This window comes from Cebus imitator, unplaced genomic scaffold, assembly GCF_001604975.1.
Source record: "Cebus imitator isolate Cc_AM_T3 unplaced genomic scaffold, Cebus_imitator-1.0 Scaffold253, whole genome shotgun sequence".
Classification (NCBI taxonomy): domain Eukaryota; kingdom Metazoa; phylum Chordata; class Mammalia; order Primates; family Cebidae; genus Cebus; species Cebus imitator.
In genome coordinates, this window is record NW_016107568.1 from 437,182 (window position 1) to 454,935 (window position 17,754).

The 17,754-nt window shown below is 35.7% G+C and overlaps 1 protein-coding gene across 3 annotated transcripts in view; it reads right to left on the reverse strand.

The window, feature by feature from the left end:
• Nucleotides 1-1,723: 1,723 nt before the first annotated feature.
• The window catches only part of LOC108282845 (membrane-spanning 4-domains subfamily A member 4A-like), a 43,734-nt gene continuing 27,703 nt past the window's right edge, over nucleotides 1,724-17,754 (reverse strand). For 2 of the 3 annotated variants that reach the window (XM_037727988.1, XM_017498863.2), the window contains exons 2-7: nucleotides 16,907-17,066; nucleotides 12,290-12,418; nucleotides 9,200-9,256; nucleotides 7,897-8,055; nucleotides 4,462-4,563; nucleotides 1,724-2,568 (exon numbers count right to left, since the gene is read on the reverse strand). In XM_037727988.1, the coding sequence (XP_037583916.1) occupies nucleotides 2,497-2,568; nucleotides 4,462-4,563; nucleotides 7,897-8,055; nucleotides 9,200-9,256; nucleotides 12,290-12,418; nucleotides 16,907-17,050 (663 nt within the window). In that variant the 5' untranslated portion in view covers nucleotides 17,051-17,066 and the 3' untranslated portion in view covers nucleotides 1,724-2,496. The remainder of the gene's footprint in view (nucleotides 2,569-4,461; nucleotides 4,564-7,896; nucleotides 8,056-9,199; nucleotides 9,257-12,289; nucleotides 12,419-16,906; nucleotides 17,067-17,754) is intronic. The other variant, XM_017498864.2, reaches the window with a different exon arrangement.

Genomic DNA, 17,754 nt, shown 5'->3' on the forward strand with positions numbered 1-17,754 from the left:
CTAATACACCCTCCCTATCATGCCTTTTTAAAAGTCTCAAAAAAATCAAATTAGTCTTCAAGTTTAATAAGCTCCTGCAAGAAATAAAGTAATATCTGTGTAAAAAGAAAAATTTGAGCACTCAATCAAATAAAACTCATAATATCCAGCATCTAGTCTACATTATTATATATGCCAAGAAGCAGGAAAATCACAATAACAAATAGGAGAAAAACTAATTAGTAAAAACAAACCTGTACATTTCAGAAATGACAACAAAAGAGAAGGGCTTTAAAATATATGTTATACACATGCATAAGGATTTTAAGAAATACATGGATGTAAAGAGTATAAAAGTGAAAAATATAAAAAATTAAAAAACATAAAATATAAAAAATATTAGAAAAGGGAAAGCAAATAGCTAAAGAACAGGAACAATTACAGAAAAAGAAAATGGGAAACCATGTGCTTTAATTAATAAGAAACTGAACTGAAATGATTTAGACCATAAATATTTATTAAAAGTCAGAGTTAAAACAAGTTTCAGGGCCTAGCTTCTCATGGAATCAAGGATTCATTTTATTTCCATTTATTGCTATTTCTGCTTATTTGACTTTCTCTTAAACCTACTTCCTTTACAGACATACACATATGCCAGTAATAAAGCAGGCTACATGTATTCTTACTGATGTCCAATAGGAGATATAGAACATCTACACTGAACTAAAGGCAGTAGTATTAAGTTCTGTTTGGTGGTTCTTGCTAGATTACCTTCCAACCTTCAACCAAGAAGATAGAATGTCTTAATTGACTTTTCCATACATTGTCCATCTCTGGAGCTGGAGAAAGTAGACAGGCTAGCATTGATAGAAGAAAGGCCTCACATTCCCATGAAAAGCATGCATGGAGAAAGGGTGGATACTACAATAGATATGTGATTGTAGGGCAGAATGAGATATATAGAAATACTATATATGGAGTTGGAAAATAGGAATGTCTATGAAAATGCAATAATTTTTATCTTATCATAATGAAAATATTACTTCCTCAAAAAAAACTTACCTGTTTACACTCTAATGACTCATGTCTCGCCACTACTGCCAGCAACCACTCTCTAGCACATTAATTCTTCCAGTTAGCTTCTAACAACATATAAAAGGGTTTTGATTAATTGTTTATATGTTAATCTATGTCCTGTCCCGTAAAAGTTTAACCTACAAGAGAGGAAGCATATTAGCTCTCTTACTCACTACTATTATCTTGTATGTATAAGATATTGTCTGTCTTACCACCATTTTCTTACATGCTTAAAACAATATCTGCCTCATTATAGATACTTTATAAATATATACCAAATAAAATGATAAATTGAATATATAATACATATCTATGCACATATATACATTTATTTGTATTAATTAAAACTTTTGAGGCTCCATATGTACCAATCAGAGTACTGGTATTTCTACCTTTTTATACCAAGTAATTCTCACAGGTCTATGGGCCAGACAATATTACTACTACTTTTCTGAAAAGAAATATGAAGCACAGAGAAATTCTGAGGCATGTTCATAGCTACATAGGGAGTAAACAACAAAGATGGGATGGCAAGATGAAAACCCAGGGTTGTCTGATTAGAAAGCCCACATTATTTACCACCATACTGTATTTTTGACATCAATACTTAGTATCTTTCCATCATCTTGCATCAGAAAAGGAAGTAGGTAGCACATGAAAGTATTGCTTCTAATTGTATTTATTTTTGCTCTGCAATTAAAAATATATTTAAAAATACCATATGTTGCACAATTCCATATATGGCACAGGATACAAATTCAGTTAAGATATAAGTCTGCACAGTAAAAGGTGGGAGAAGGGAAAAGAAGAGAAGATATAGAAAATATAAGATGAATCTGATCCTTAATACGATTTTTACTTCATCAGTGCTTTTACTCAAATGATAGCTTGTGCAGATGCAGGGACAGTCTGTGCTATTTCAAGGTGCTGTCTACAAGCATCTCTACTTCCTGAAGGAAAAAGCACTTTGGTCCCCATAGGTGGACGAAAAACGAAGTTAAATAAATGAGAGGAATATTATACAGGGGAGCAGAAGTATGTGTTTTGCATGCAGGCCTCATTTTAGCCATACCTTTTTTACTCTTCTGCTTCCAAATCTTATTTGCCAATGTAATGCCTTTATAGAAAGATCTTATAATGAATGAAAAACTTTCAAGGGCTGTTGCCTCATTAAATGCATTATTTATTTAACTTCTAGTACTCTGATAAAGAGCCAGGGAAATGAGTTGTTGAGTTCCAGGGGAAAAAATGAGAACATAATTTTGAATTTATTATCTCTCTATATATACGCACACATTTTATAATTGGATTACATATAATAATGATATCAATATGTCTATCAGTATCAGAGTTGGATTCTGGTATTTTCTCATGTGGGGTTCTTGTGTTACAGTCAGCATAGATTTTCTGGAGCATTTTTCTGTTGCTCTTTCGGTGGCATCAAACCTCATTAAGTGGAGCAGGAGATGCTGTTCCTGCCATGTGAGAATTTGGTGGCAGAATTAACATAACCTGTGAAATCAATCAGAATGCCATACGTGAGTCACCCAAATAACCTCGGAGTGCCCCTTTCCTGCTCACATAAAGTCATCATTATTAGAGTTTACTCTTTTCTTCTCTGATTCATTCTCAAGATCAAGCATGTGGGGCTTCTCAGTCATTCTCTAGATCAGGCCAGATTTAGGGCACAACATTCAGTGATAGCTCGTGACCTGAGCTGCTGATGACCACTTTCCTGGTCTTGCAAGTGGATCAATCTTACGTGTGGATGGTGGTGCCCAATATTTCGAGTAAACCAAGGTCTCATGAAAAATATGAGGCTCTTCTTCCAAACCAGGTTGTTCATGCTGATGACATCAACATACCCAAATCATGATTTGCTGGTTATGAATAAAGCATTTGCAAAAACCACACTGGCCCAGAATAGCAGGGATCATCATGAAACTAAGAAAAGTTCAGTTCTTCTTCCACAAACTCAGTTTGACATAGAGTTGGCAGACGAACCGGGAAGAGATAGAGAGCTAGCCGTCATATGCCCTCAAACTACTGCTTTTCTGAATTCACACCAGGAGATCAGGAAACAACATTCCCAGCTCCTATGCTAAGAGATGAAAGGAATACAGGCTTAAATATTATGACATGAAAGTTACTAAGGAGTTTGCCTCCACGTCCAAATGTTTTACTCAATGAAAACAGAAAGCTTTACTCAAGGAAATTACACAATTATTGGTAATTGCTGAGAATCTCTCAATCTTGGGTTTTGCATTGCAAAACCCCACTGCTAGAGTTAATGTGCTATAGTCAATTTATCTTCTGTGAGGAAGGGCTGTGGGGAAGTGGGATGTGGTGTTGCCTGGGAATCTCAAAAGTAGACTGAGAGGTACAAAATGATGGAGAAGGGCAACAGAAGAACCATCTCATCACACTGTGATTATTTTATTATTTGGCTGTCAGTTTTGTCTGCCTGTGGGCCTTTGGGTAATGAAGCTAACGGGAAGCTGTTGGGGTTCATTATCAATTTCCTCATTCTTAAACCCTGAACCCTTGGAGGATATCCCTCCCTGTTCTTCCTAGAGCCTCTTTCTTGGTCTCTTCTCTCCTTCCATTCCCCACTTTCCTCTCTCTGTGTGACATTCTTTGGGCTTAGCTGCCAGGAGCATCTAATGCAGGTCTTGGGGTAAGAGAGTGAGCAGGTGTGCACAGACTGAGAGAGAAGTCTGAGATCCTGACATTTCTTCCCTATTCCAGGAAAAGTTGTAATAGGATAATGGAATAAAATAAAATATGTTTTGGGGGCCTTTTCATTGTGAATTATTCTTGTATCTGGATTCAGAGGTTATGCCCTTTAATGGAGAAAGGAAAGGGAAAAGGAGCTCTTACGTAGCTATTGTGTAGGCAGAGTTCTAAGGTGACACTTACTGACCCCTGATGATTCCCTCCCCTCCAGTGTGAATGGAACCTGTGTATAAGATGGGATACAAGTCCTGTGTGTAGGTACTGACTACCTGACTTTCAGTTTATCAAAGAAGGGATTATTCTGAATAGACCTCACCTGTTCATGTGAACCCTTTATGAAAGGATTAAAGCATTAGCAACTGAATTTCCTGCTGGTCTTAGAGAAAATGTACATTGTCCTGAGTTCTCCAACTGAGAGGAAATGAATTCCACCACATTAGCATGGAAGAGAATCAGAAGCTTCAGACAAGGCCACAGCCCCAGCCAACTTCCTGATGACAGCCTTGTAAGATCCTGAGTTGAGGACCCACTTCAGCTTGCCCAGACTCTTGACCCATGGAAACTGAGAGATAATGAATGTGTTCTGTGTTAAGACTCTAAGTTTGTGTAATTGATTATGCAGCAATAGAAAACTAATACAGACATCTTCAAATGAAGGCCAATACTCACCCCACCGGGGTTACAACACATCACTTTACATCCAAAGGCAGAGAGGGACACAGCAATGCAGAATTCCAGCACACTTAAGAGGAGCACCAAGCCATCCATACCCTAGAAGAAAACTCATACCAAAGAAATGTGAGAAACGGAGATGACAAGTGAAAACATTTACCAGTAACCACAATGTCACAAGAGGAAAAGCACTGGCCGGGAGTCAGGAAACCTGCCTCCCAATTGCAGCCATACCCTTGACCGATTCTTGATCTGCTGAAGTAACTTCTCACTTTTTTCACTGACAAAATAATCACAGACATTTATTCCCTAGTTCAGTACTCCCCAGTGCTATTATGCGTAAGAAAGATGAAAGTGATTTAAAAAGTCAGGAAGGCAGTATAAAGACAATTATCATCCTAGTCCTACTGAGTACTAGAAATTCATATCATTGACAACATATTTTGATTCCATATCTTAGTGCTCCTAAGCAGAGTAATGGTCCCGCAGGGAGGTCTGCTAATCCTAATCTAATCCTCAAGTTCTGGGGATTAGAATGCAGACCCCCCTGGGGGACCATTGTTCTTTTTGTATAGCAAAAAGCATTAAATTTGCAGATGAAAGTAAAGTTGCTTATTAGCTGAGATAAGAGAATTTTCCTTGATTATTCAGGTGGATTCAAAATAATGACAGAATCCTTATAAGTGGAAGTAAGAGGCAGAGTAGAGTCCAAGAGAGATCTGAAGATGCTGCATTGCTTGATTTGAAGGTAGAGGATGGGATGACAAACCAAGAAACGTAGGCAGCCTACAGAAGCCAGAAAAGGCAATAAAACTTATCATCGCCTAAGCCTTCAGAAAGGCGTACAGGCTTGCCAACTCTCTGATTTTAGCCTAGTGAGACCCATTTTGAACTTCTGACCTCCAGAAATATAAGATAACCAAACGGTGTTGTCTGGAAACACTAAATTCACAGTAATTTGTTATAGTAACAGTAAGAAGCTAACACAACAGTGAACACCAAGTAGGTCAATCTTTACTCCATCTCCCGAGAACACTGACTTTAGGTCTAGTCCTCAGCTAAGAAAGATGGTCAAAATTTGGAGAACATTGGGCATTACACTGATTTCTATTAATTTTACCCTGGATTGACACAGGGATTATCTGGTTTAAATATTCTTTTTTTCTCTCCATAGTTAGGGATAGTCCCTCTGTTGTGGAAGAGCCAATAGACCAAGAGCTCGGGATATGAGTGATGCAGACTTAAGACGTTGAGAATGTGTGCATTCGTTGCTTATTTATTTTCTGGTACTGTCAACAGACGTAGTGGCCTCTCAGTTTCAAACACTGTTGTAGGCACAGAAGATAGAGCAGCAAACAAAACAGACAATTCTCCTGTCTTCATAGATTTAACATCTAGAAGGGTAGACTAGAAGATGGCAAGCTTTCTATGAAGGCCAGATCGTGTGCATTTTAAGTTTTGCAGACTCTAACGTCTCTCTCACACATATTCAAACCTGCTGTTATCACACAAAAGCAGCACTACACAGTATGTAAACAGATGGGCTTCTTTATATTTCAATTAAACATTATGAAACTTTATTTACAAAAACGGATACAGGGCTGGGCCTCCAAAAAAAGTCACGTGTCATGTAGTCTCTTGTTTAAAATTTTAAAAAATAATTTCAAGATAGGAACAGCAGAGCATTAGATCAAGCACAGGGCTCTTTCAACTGTGAAGACCTGAGTAACTGCACAGGTCCCATGCCCAGGAAATCAGCCCTGTGAAGCTGGCCAATTCCAGATTTTGTCTCTATCATTGTGCACTTAAAATCTACAAATGAACAGATCTTCATAAACTAAAAGTAAAGTTATTCTTCAAGATAACCGTAGCAAATATGAGGGGAATTCGAAACAAGAAGCTGTAGAATCGAATATTGCTTTTGACAATTTCTGAGTGACCTTGGAAGAATTTGTCAAATTCTCTGAATAAGATTTTTCTTATTTTGAGTGAGTGGCAAGAAATAAAACTGCTTACTATAAAGAACTTTAGGAATCTCAAGGGAACTGAATTAGTTTAGCAAAGACACCTCAAGGGGTTATTTTGGTGTGACTATATAGCCCATAAAACTATGAAGAATTAGCTAGGAATGAAGTAAACGGAGTGCAATTGATTCTGCTTAGTAAGTTAGGCACAATGTTGAGTTTCCATGTTTACATGAGGGAAGGACACAGTGAGGATTAGAACTAAGCAGCAAAGCGAAAGGCTGAAAGTTCATATACAGGGAAAGTAACAGAAAATTTGCTGGTGTTGAAAATGACCAATAGGCTTTTCCTTCCTCCCTTTCTCCCTCTCTTTTCCCCTCTCTTTCTCCCTCCCTCTCTTTCTCCTTCCCTCCCTTCTTCCCTTCCTCCCTTCCTTCCTCCCTTTCTCTCTCTCTTTCTCTCTCTCTTTCTTTCTTTTTGACAGAGTCTCTCTCTGTTGTCCAGGCTGGAGTGCAATGATGCGATCTCAGCTCACTGCAACCTCTGCCTCCCAGGTTCAAGCGATTCTCCTTCCTTAGCCTCCTGAGTAGCTGGGATTACAGGTGTGCACCACCATGCCCAGCTAATTTTTGTATTTTTAGTGGAGACAGGTTTCAACATGTTGACCAGGATGGTCCTGAACTCCTGACATCGGGCGGTCGGCCCGCCTTGGCCTCCCAAAGTGCTGGGTTTACAGGCATGAGCCACCACGCCTGCAGACACCTTTTAATAATAAAGATTTATTTGTGCATTTTAGTCTGCTGTGTTGTGCTGCAAGAACTCTTCCTCCTCACACCTACCCAATGGCCTAAAATGTCAGGAAGTTTTACTACCTATAAAATACTGTATAAATGGTATTTTCAGAATAAAGCAATTAGGATAGCATTGAGATAGGAACAATTGGTACAAAAAGTAGTAAAATTCAGAATGAAGGTTGAGAATTTTCCAGGAGCTAGATGTTGAGGATAAAAATGGTTAACCTTGCAAGAACACCCAAAGATACTGAAAAGGTTACTGAGTTACTCACCATTTGTAAAACACTGTTCAAGACAATTTTGCTTCATTATTAGAGAATGAGGACTGACATCTGGGCCCCATTTTTAGTGAGGATAATAGTACATACTGAATCAATGTTTTAAAATTTAAATTGAAAAATTTATATAAAATACCCAGCACAGTAACTATTAATGAGTAGGTATTCTGTAACTGTAAGCTTTCTTCCCATTGTGCCTCATTATATATAGAAGAAGAAGAAAGACATAGATGAGACACCTACCTAACTCCTAAATCAAAGATTATTCTATTTCTCAATCACTCCAACTTCCCAATGTCATTCAGCAATGAGGGATTAATTATTGTTGTTGCCAGAGCCAGCACTCCCCCACACTTGCTCCTACGATGATATCCCATGAAAAGAGGCAGCACTAACCATCAAAATGGACAGAGTCCCGTGACAATCATTTGGCTTGTCAAAGAAGTAACAGTAAGGGTGATGGAATGAATAAATATACAAGCTAAATGCGTTGATTAAGATCCCTGATACAGCCAATACAGAGCTGGTGACATTCATTCCCAGACTACCTCGGACCTAGAAAGGAATGAAAATCAATTAAACAACCAACAGAATCCTCAGATATATCTACCTGAATCACTTTACACCCACCATTTATTTCTACAGCCATCTATCTTTATCTTGATTGTTTCAATAGTCTTCTAGCTTATCTCCTTAGAGTGGTTTCAACTCTAATTTCTTGCCAAAAAATAAATACGATCCCATTATTCCCCAGCTTAAATTCTTCAGATGATTCCTCTGGGTACAGGAGATGACCTCCAGATCTCTTCAGCAGTGTTTCCAATGTCTTTCGCGCATTAGCGGGACTGCCCTGTGTCCTTCCCTGCCATTCCTTGCGTCTGATGCCTGATTTCTTATCATTTTTCTAAATGCTGTTTGCCTGTCATGCCTCTCTATCTTTTGTATATTATCTCTCTCAGCAGTGTATTGTTTTCTGTACATTGTCTTCTCACGGGTAAAGGTTAGGAGGCTTTCAATAAGAGCTAAAAGTGCACAGCAAAGTGTGAGGAGCCTAGTGTGGCTGCAGCTGGAGGAGACAGGAGGCCAGATTTGAAAAACCCATATTTATCATGCTCCAGAGTTTGATATTTATCTTTTGAACAAACAAAACTCAAATATGAACTTGAACTAGAAAAAAATATTTATTGAGATATGGGCTTTTGCATTTTATTGGCTTTATGAAAGGTATCTTGGCATGAGAGTTACATTTTAAATTTGCTTCTTCTTATGTAATAACCTTATTGTGAATTTCTTTTATTGAAAACCCAAATAGAGTTAGAATCTACATTTTAATCAATCAGTCAGTAAATATTATGCCACACCAATGCTTGGTGTCACTGTCATGGGCCGACTCTCATGCTGCAGGGTTTTGTTGAGTAGTCCCACTTGATAGTTCTTCTCAATAATTCTCTATATCTGAAAACAGATTCCCTCAGCAAGGGCAAGATTCCCTTCCTTGCCAAAATATCCAGTCTTATGGCAGTAATTATTATTACTAGCCTGATTGCAATTTTTGAAAGATAGATGCTAGTAGGTAAAATGCACAATCGCTTCTGATTTTTTACAAACAAAGAAACAAAACCGGTTTTATACCCTAGCAGAATACACTTTTTATTAATCTTTCCTTTTTTTGATACCAAAAAAAGAAAATATTACTCACCAGGCCTTTTGTAGTTCTAATTCCTGCTGCAACTGACAAGGATCCTGAAATAATAAACTAAGAATGATAGAAAAACTGAAGGTAAAAAACTTTAAGCAAGTATTGGAACTCATAACTTACTTCGAAATTAGATAGATAAGTTAAATCAGACCAATATTCTTAGGAAAAAACCACAAAAGTTTGCACATTATTTTCTCTTTTCCCAGAAAGAACAGGGAAATTATACCAGATAAATCCATGGGAGAATATATCAAGCTTTTCAAATAACACCTAACTGAAATGATATTAAAACTGTTTGAGGACACTAAAAGATAGTTTCCAAACTCCTGAAGCAAAGTAATTCTTACATGGTACCAAAAATGATGATGATACTTAAATGAAAAGTACTCTAAAATTATTCTCATTTAGAATATTTTTTAAAGTTATAAGTAAAACAGTAGCCAAAAAAAAAAGTAAATTCACAATTAGATGATGACTAGAATACACTAGTTCATTTATCCAGCAGTAGGGCAATTATTTTTCATTTAACTAAAACAGCTAGTCAAGTTTGTTGGCCTCTCTACCTTAAAATATTCAATTCTTTTTTATTTGCTTTTCAAATTTGATTTCAGATGATTCAAAAATTATATCTTAATATAAAAAATATTCAACTAACAAAAAAGCTCAATACATTTATTAAACTAACTTCCAAATACCCAGACATAGTGATGATTCATGTTATCTAAATCGCTACTGGAACAAAAACACTAGAGGGAATCACTCATCATATAATATAAAATACATCATGAACATTTGGGATGCTCCTTCAACTCTACAAACATTTTTAATATTGAAATATTCTAAGTTTTGCAATTAATGAATTTAAGCAAAAATTACATGGTAATTGCTATTCATGTTTGCAGTGTTGATAGGATAGGACATTTAATACAATTCAACATTATTAGCAACTTCAACCTTACTGGTAAAATATAAAGAATTATACTTTCTGTAACATGATAGAAATCTGTTTCAATCTAAAAGTCTTTATTGTTTTCAATGATAAAAGAAAATTAGGACCATTTCATTAAAGTCAAAATCAAGATAAAGATAAGACTATTATATAATAAATACTATTCTGGGTAAATTAACCAAAATCATTATATAAGAAAAATAGTTGAAACAAATGGTTACAACTATTCTTATTAAAGTATGAACAATATATATTGCAAACATCCAAAAATATGAACTAAAAAGTACCATAAACTATTTTAAAAATTCAGTAAGTTGCCTTGGAAAAACATTTTATACAGAAATTATTTATACATATTGTGAGAGTATATTTATGTTTGTGTATTTGAGAATAAGAGTGAATAAGAGGACTTCATTTACCACAGGAAAAAGTATGTATATAGTATCTCAGAGGAAAACATTTAACAAGGAATGTGCAACATACAGGAATAGAACTGAATAGAACTGAAGAGTCCAAAAACAAGAGAAACTTGTGACTGGTTCTTGGTATTGATACTTACACTGTATGAGGGAGAAAAAGGAGGCACTTTACAGATGAGGTTTGGAAAGAAAGGTTGAAAGAATAATGGAAGGTGGCCGAAGAAAAGGTTTCACTAATTAAGTAAAGGCTCATTTAATGCAATGCCTACAAGAGCCTGCGTGATGTCTCAGTGGAAAATGGCTCCTGCAGTTCCTGGTAATCTACTGAACATGTATGGAAGATTTGCACCACATAAGCTGGTTTTCAATGTAATCTTGGAAATGGAAATAAAAGCAGAAAGCTAGGTGGTTAGATGCATGCAATTCTGAAAATACACTGACACTATTTGAACCTTCATTTCTGTGCCAAATAGTTGTGATCTTGGGCAAGTTACTTAACCTCTCTTCATCCGTAAAATGATGATAATGAACAATCAGAAGTTTGCGGTAATTGTTCGAAATGAAATTGTACATATAAAGCACTTAGTAGAGTGCCACATGATAGTAAAAGTTTAATAAGAGCTATTATTGGCATTAGTAATTTGGGATGTATAAAGTATTGAGCAACTTTCCTGAAGTATCTGTTCTCCCAATCTTGCACTTCTGATACAAACAGTTGAAGGGGAGCAAAAAGCAAGCTCTATTATAAAACTCTAAAATATCTCATTCTCACTTTCAGAAATAAATGGAAACCCTGTAATGCTAAAATAGAGTCCCTGATTCTAACATAAATCCAACTTATAAATTTTATTTTTCTCTTATCAGTGGATAAAACTTGGTATTTTATTCTGTATTTTACTCTCAATTTGCATAAAAACCGTCTTGTGTTTTCTCTTGTAAGAAGGTTTTAACATTTAAATTCCAATTCTAATTTTAATTTTAATAACAGTTTTAATTAATTTAGTATTAATTATAATAATTATAGTTATTTTATTGAACTTATGAAATAAAATGTATCAAATACAACTTCATTTTCTAAGGTAACAATTTCCTGAGTTTCAATAGTCAATAGACTCGATGTTAAAAACTGCTTGTGTACCAGCCACATCTCCTCTGTTTCCTGCTCACTGAACCATCATTTTGTTCAGTTTCTCATGTGCTAAAAGGTAGGGTAGACTCCTCCCAGCTACAGAGGAGCTTGATTAGTCCAAGCCAATAATGGCAAGTTCGTTATTTTTACTGATAGTTGATTTGGGAATATGTTTACAAAATATTTACCAAAAGTGGGATGGTGTCAACTGTTTCCCTCTGATATGGTCTGCTAGCAGTCCTGTATGAAATCCTTTTTCCACTGAATGAAGCATTCCTAGAAACGACAAGCCACTAATCTTGTTGTGAAATAATCAGTGCTTTCAATGTTTAAGCCATTCTGGTTTGGGTCTTTGGCAATGTGCTGCTGTAATATATCTAACTGACATATGTAAATATTTAATCTGCCCAGCTTTAATATAATTCTATATTATTATTACTACTTTAAATATGATAAAATTGAATAAAGAACGGTTAGACACCACTCTCAAATTTACAGAATTATAAGATACAGTTAGACTAGGATTCCAAAGATCAGGGTATTGACAACTACTTTATGTTATCTTCAATTATATCAAAATATACTCTACTTACCATCACTGACCCCCAAATTGTGTACCCAATATACAGAGTAATGGGGCGAGGTCCATAAGTCTTAAATGCAATACACATCATTGTTATTCCCATGCTAAGGCTCATCAGAGCAATCAGAATCTGCACAACCTAGAAATGATGAAGAAAGTAAAAACTGATTATCCACCACGAAAATGGTGCTTCCACCACCAGAGGTAACATCAATATTACCTCTCAGGATGTCTACGATTACCAATAATTTCAAGGTTAAAAGAGTAAGCCAGAACCAGCCCAGAGGTGCTTTTCTGATACCTATGATGCTGCTTCTACCATAGCTCGCTCAGATAAGCAGCCTAGGAATCAGAAAGCAGTTATTGTGGCAAGGGGAAATAACCTGAAGAAAGAAGAGTATATACAGGGGAAGAAAAAAAGAAGAGCAAATATATTTTCTTAAGGTCTAGTGTATGAGGACATGAGAATGAGTACACAGGGAACTAAAAATAGCAGAGTAAGAGTGCCGTTATCCCATGGCATTCAAAAGATTCAAAAACATTTAAACAACTTATCACAATTTGTGGGATGTAGTGAAAGCAATGCTTAGAGGAAAATTTATATCAGTGAATGAATATATTAGAAAATAATGTTCTAAAATCAATCACCTGAGAGTCTACCTTAAGAAACTAGAAAGAGAAGAGAAAGTAAGCTCCAAATAGGCAGAAGAAAAACTATAATAGAAATTAGAGCAGAAATCATGAAATTGAATGAATAGACAAAATCAATAAAATCCAAAGCAGTTTTTAGAAACATATGTATAAATAAAATAAAGCTTCTAGCCAGGCTAAGAAAAAGAGAGAGGACACAAATTACTAATATAGATGAAAGAAGGAACATCACTACAATTCCCACAGAAATTAAAAGGATAATAAAATGATGCTATGAACAATTCTATGCCCACAGTTTGATAGCGTTGATAAAATGGATAACTCCTTAAAGACAGTTTGTCAAAGTTCACACAAGAAGAAATAGACACTCTGAATATGCCTATAATTATTAAATAAATTGAATCAATAATTAATACATTTCCAAAACAGAAAGCATCAGACCTAGAAAGGCTCAGTGGTGAATTCTACCAAATACTTAAGAAAGAAATTATTCCAATTATTAACAGAAAGTAGAAACAGAGGAAATACCCCTAACTCATTCTATGGAGCTAACACAATCATCTACCAAAAACCATGAAAAAATACTACAAGAAAAGAAAACTACTGATCAACATCTCTGATGAACAAAGGTGTAAAAATCATCTACAAACATTTGCAAATGAAATCTAACAATGTATTTAAAAAATTATGTACCATGACTACATGGGATTTATCCCAGGCATGCAAAACTGACTAGACATTAAAAAATTGATTAATGCAATTCATGACATCAACAGGCTAAAGAAGAAAAATCAAATGATTATATTAACAGATGCAGAAAAAATATTGAAAAAAATCCAATGCCTGTTTATTATAAAAACTCTTGAAAAACTATTATAGAGGAGAACTTCTTCTGGCTGATAAAGAATATTTATTAAAAGCCTACAGCTAACTTCACACTTAGTGGAGAATCCTGGAACTAACAAAAAATTTTATTAGGTTTGTAGGATACAAGGTTAACACGTGAGTCAATTACTTTATTATATACTTATGATCAATAAGTAAAATTTGAAATTAAAAACATAATACCATTTAAGTTAGCACCCCTAAAAGTGAAATATTTAGGTATTGGTATTTGGTATTTGTTAGGTATAAATCTAAAAAAAATGTACAAAATCTATAAGAAACTACTAGCTTTGATAAAATAAATTAAACAACTAAATAAAGGGAGAGATATTCCATGTCCATGGATAGGAAGACAAAACATTGTCAAGATGTCAGTTCTTCCCAACTTGATTTGTAGATTTAATGCAATCTCCATTAAAATCTCAGCAAGTTATTTTGTGTATATTGATAAACAGACTCAAAAATTTATAGGGAAAGGGAAAAGACTTAGAATAGCAAACACAATATTGAAGAAGAATGAAGGAGTTGTAGGACCAACACTACCCAATTTTAGGACATACTATAAAGTAATAGTAATCAGGACTGTGCAGTATTAGCAAAGAAATAGACAAACAGATCAATGGAATAGAATAGAAAGCCTAGAGATAGTCACACAAATATAGTCAAGTGATCTTTGGTAGTGAACTAAGGTAATACAATAAGAAAAAAAAGACAGCCTTTTAAAAAATAGCACTAGGCCAGGTGCATTGGCACATGCCTGTAATCCCAGCACTTTGGGAGGCCAAGGCGGGTGGATCACCTGAGGTCAGGAGTTCACAACCAGCCTAACATGATGAAACCCATCTCTACTAAATACAAATTTAAAAAAAAAATAGCTTGGCATGGTAACGCAAATAACTTGGCATGGTGACATATTCTGTATTCTGAGCTACTTGGGAGGCTGAGACAAAAGAATCACTTGTACCTGAGAGGCGGAGGTTGCAGTGAGCTGAGCTCAGGCCATTGCACTTTAGCCAGGGCAACAAAAGTGAGACTCCATCTCAAAAAAATAAAAGTACTTAAAAAACTTGATGTCCCTAAGTAAAAATAAAACTTAGACACATACCTTATATCCTTCACAAAAATTAACTCAATATGAATCACAGACACAAATGTTAAACTAAAAACTATAAAACTCCTAACAGGTAACATAGGCCAAAATCTAGATGATCTTGGGTTTGGTGATGAATTTGTCAATAAAGTACCAAAGGCACAACCCATGAATTACAAAATTAATCATCTTAATTTTCATAAAATTAAAAATTCTGCTCTGCAGAAGAGATCGTCAAGAGATGAAAAGACAAACCACAGACTGGGAGAAGATATCAAAGGATCGTTATCCAAAATACGCAACAAACTTAAAACTCAACAATAAGAACATAAACGTCCTCTTTTAAAACTGTGCCAAAGAATTTAAGAAAACACCTTACAAAGGAAGATATAGAGATGGTAAAGAAATGCATGAAAAGATGCTCCACATCTTGTGTCACAAGAGAAATGTAAATTAAAATGATGAGAGTCCACTAGCACCTGTTAGAATGGTAAAAATCCAGAACACTGACGCTACCAATTGCCGGAGATTACATAAAACAGCAGGAACTGATTCACTGTTGGTTGAAATTCTTCAAATTGACAAAGTCACATGGAAGACAGTATGGCAGTTTCTTGCAAAACTAAACATACTCTTACCTACAATATAACAATCATACTTACCCAAATGAGTTGAAAACTTATGTCCACACGGATATTTATAGCAACCTTACTCATAGTTGCCAAAGTTTGGAAGCCATCAAGATGTCCTTCAGTAGGTGAATGCATAAACTGTGGTACATCTAGACAATGGAATATTATTCAGTACTAAAAATAAATGAGCTACAAGCCATATGAAAACAGGAGGAAATTTAAATGCATATTAGGTGACAGAACACAATCTAAAAAAACCTACCTATTGTACAATTCCAAGTGTATGACTTTCTGGAAAAGGCAAACAAACTATGAAGACAATAAAAGATTAGAGGTTGCCAGAGAATGGTGGGAGGAAAGGATGAATAGGCAGAGCACAGAGAATGTTTACGGCAGTGCAACTACTTTGTATGGTACTATAAAGGTAGATATATATCACTATACCCTTGTTAAAACCCATAGAACACACAACACAGAGAATGAACCCCATTGTGATTCATGTACTTTGAGGAATGATGTGTCAGTGCAGGTCCATCAATTGGGACAAAGGTACCACTCTGGTGGGGAGGTTGATAATTAAAAAGCTATGCATGTGTGAGGGCAAGGGGCAGATGGGATACACCTGTACTTTGCTGTCAATTTTTCTTTAAGGCTAAAATTGCTCTAAAACATAGAGTATATTTTAAAATAATTATGCATACATTAAAAAATAAACCTAGTATGTGCCAACATAAGTAACATATTTTATGAAAAATAACTATATCCTCCCCAAAAAATAATGTGAAAAAAGGATCCAAAATGTTCACAATGACATTTTTCCAGTGGTTTGAAGATTGGGCTAGTGATAAACCTATATTTAATATCCTTTCATCTGCCCTATTCTGTCATTTTTTTAATCCTTTATTTCTTTTAGGCATGTTCACCTGAGACTCCAGATAGAAATGCTCAGAAAATAGATTTTTTCATTCTCTGAGCAGTCAGCAGGCTAAGAAAAGGTGCCAGAAAGAAATAGTAGCAATATGTATCTGTTTCAGCTATCAGGAAGGCCTGTGAAGGGAGTGTCAGCTAGTAGTGCCTAGGTGGCCTTTTCTTTTGCTGCTCTTCCATGCTGAGTTTAAATGCAATTATCATGGATGACCCACAACCCTAGAATAGATCTGAAGCCAATATATTTCAAATATAACTCAATGGGAAGCATGTTGTGATAGAATATAGTTTTTCAGATGAAGGGCCTGAACAGTAAATACTGATGTTTGGAGGGCTGGCTGTTGTATTCTGAGGCTGGTAGGACAGTGTATTTGGCATTAGGTCTTATGAAATATGAGTTTACAACACCAGTGGTCTTCTCCTAGATTTGCAAGTGACTTACCCCAAGGACTTTGGGTTCCCCCTTCAAAAACTTCTCTTGCAACCCTTTCCACAGATACGAATGTACGACAGCCACATTTCCCAGCTGGGGCACACCTCGGCCAACCTCTGGCATGGCTTGTTCCATTCCTTGCATGGTTGTCATGGCAGTAGAAAAGGTGCTACAATAAGAAAGAAATGTGATTTAGCATGAGGTCCTGGAAATGACAAAGGAAGGACATGACACTTTGGGGCAGGTTCCTCCCTCAGGACAAAATCTGGTCTACATTCCCCTCCTATATCATAATAGCTGTTAGCGCCTGGGAAGTGGAATAGGCAACACATTAAGGGTCGGGGGAGAGAGGGAGAAGCTACATGTCATATGATATCAAGGTGTTAGAAAGTCCTGAAGAGAGACACATGTTGACAGATGCAAGGTAAATATGTTGGACCTTTAAATTAGAGATATTTCTTTAAGTTCAAATTCCAAATCTGCTCAGATTTGATTTCTATCCCTCTTACTGCCTAGTCCCTTCATTATAGCCACTTCCCCATGAAGGATTACTTTTATTATAGTGATAAGCTACACAAAATCATCTGTCTTCCAATTTATTGTATAGTATTGTATGGTTCCCCCTTTTCTAATCAGAGCACAATTAAATTCACAGGGCTGAAAATATTATTGAGGTGTTTCATTACCTACTTCCATAAATTCTTAGGGAAGTGAAGCTTTCTAATGTCCTTCAAGTAATAGTTAATTTTGATACTATTTATGCTCCATTGAAACCCTATAAAAGTCTCAAGTTTGGAGATATCTACCCTTTTATTGGTAACATAAATGAAAAAAAAAAGTGTTATTGTACTTCAAAT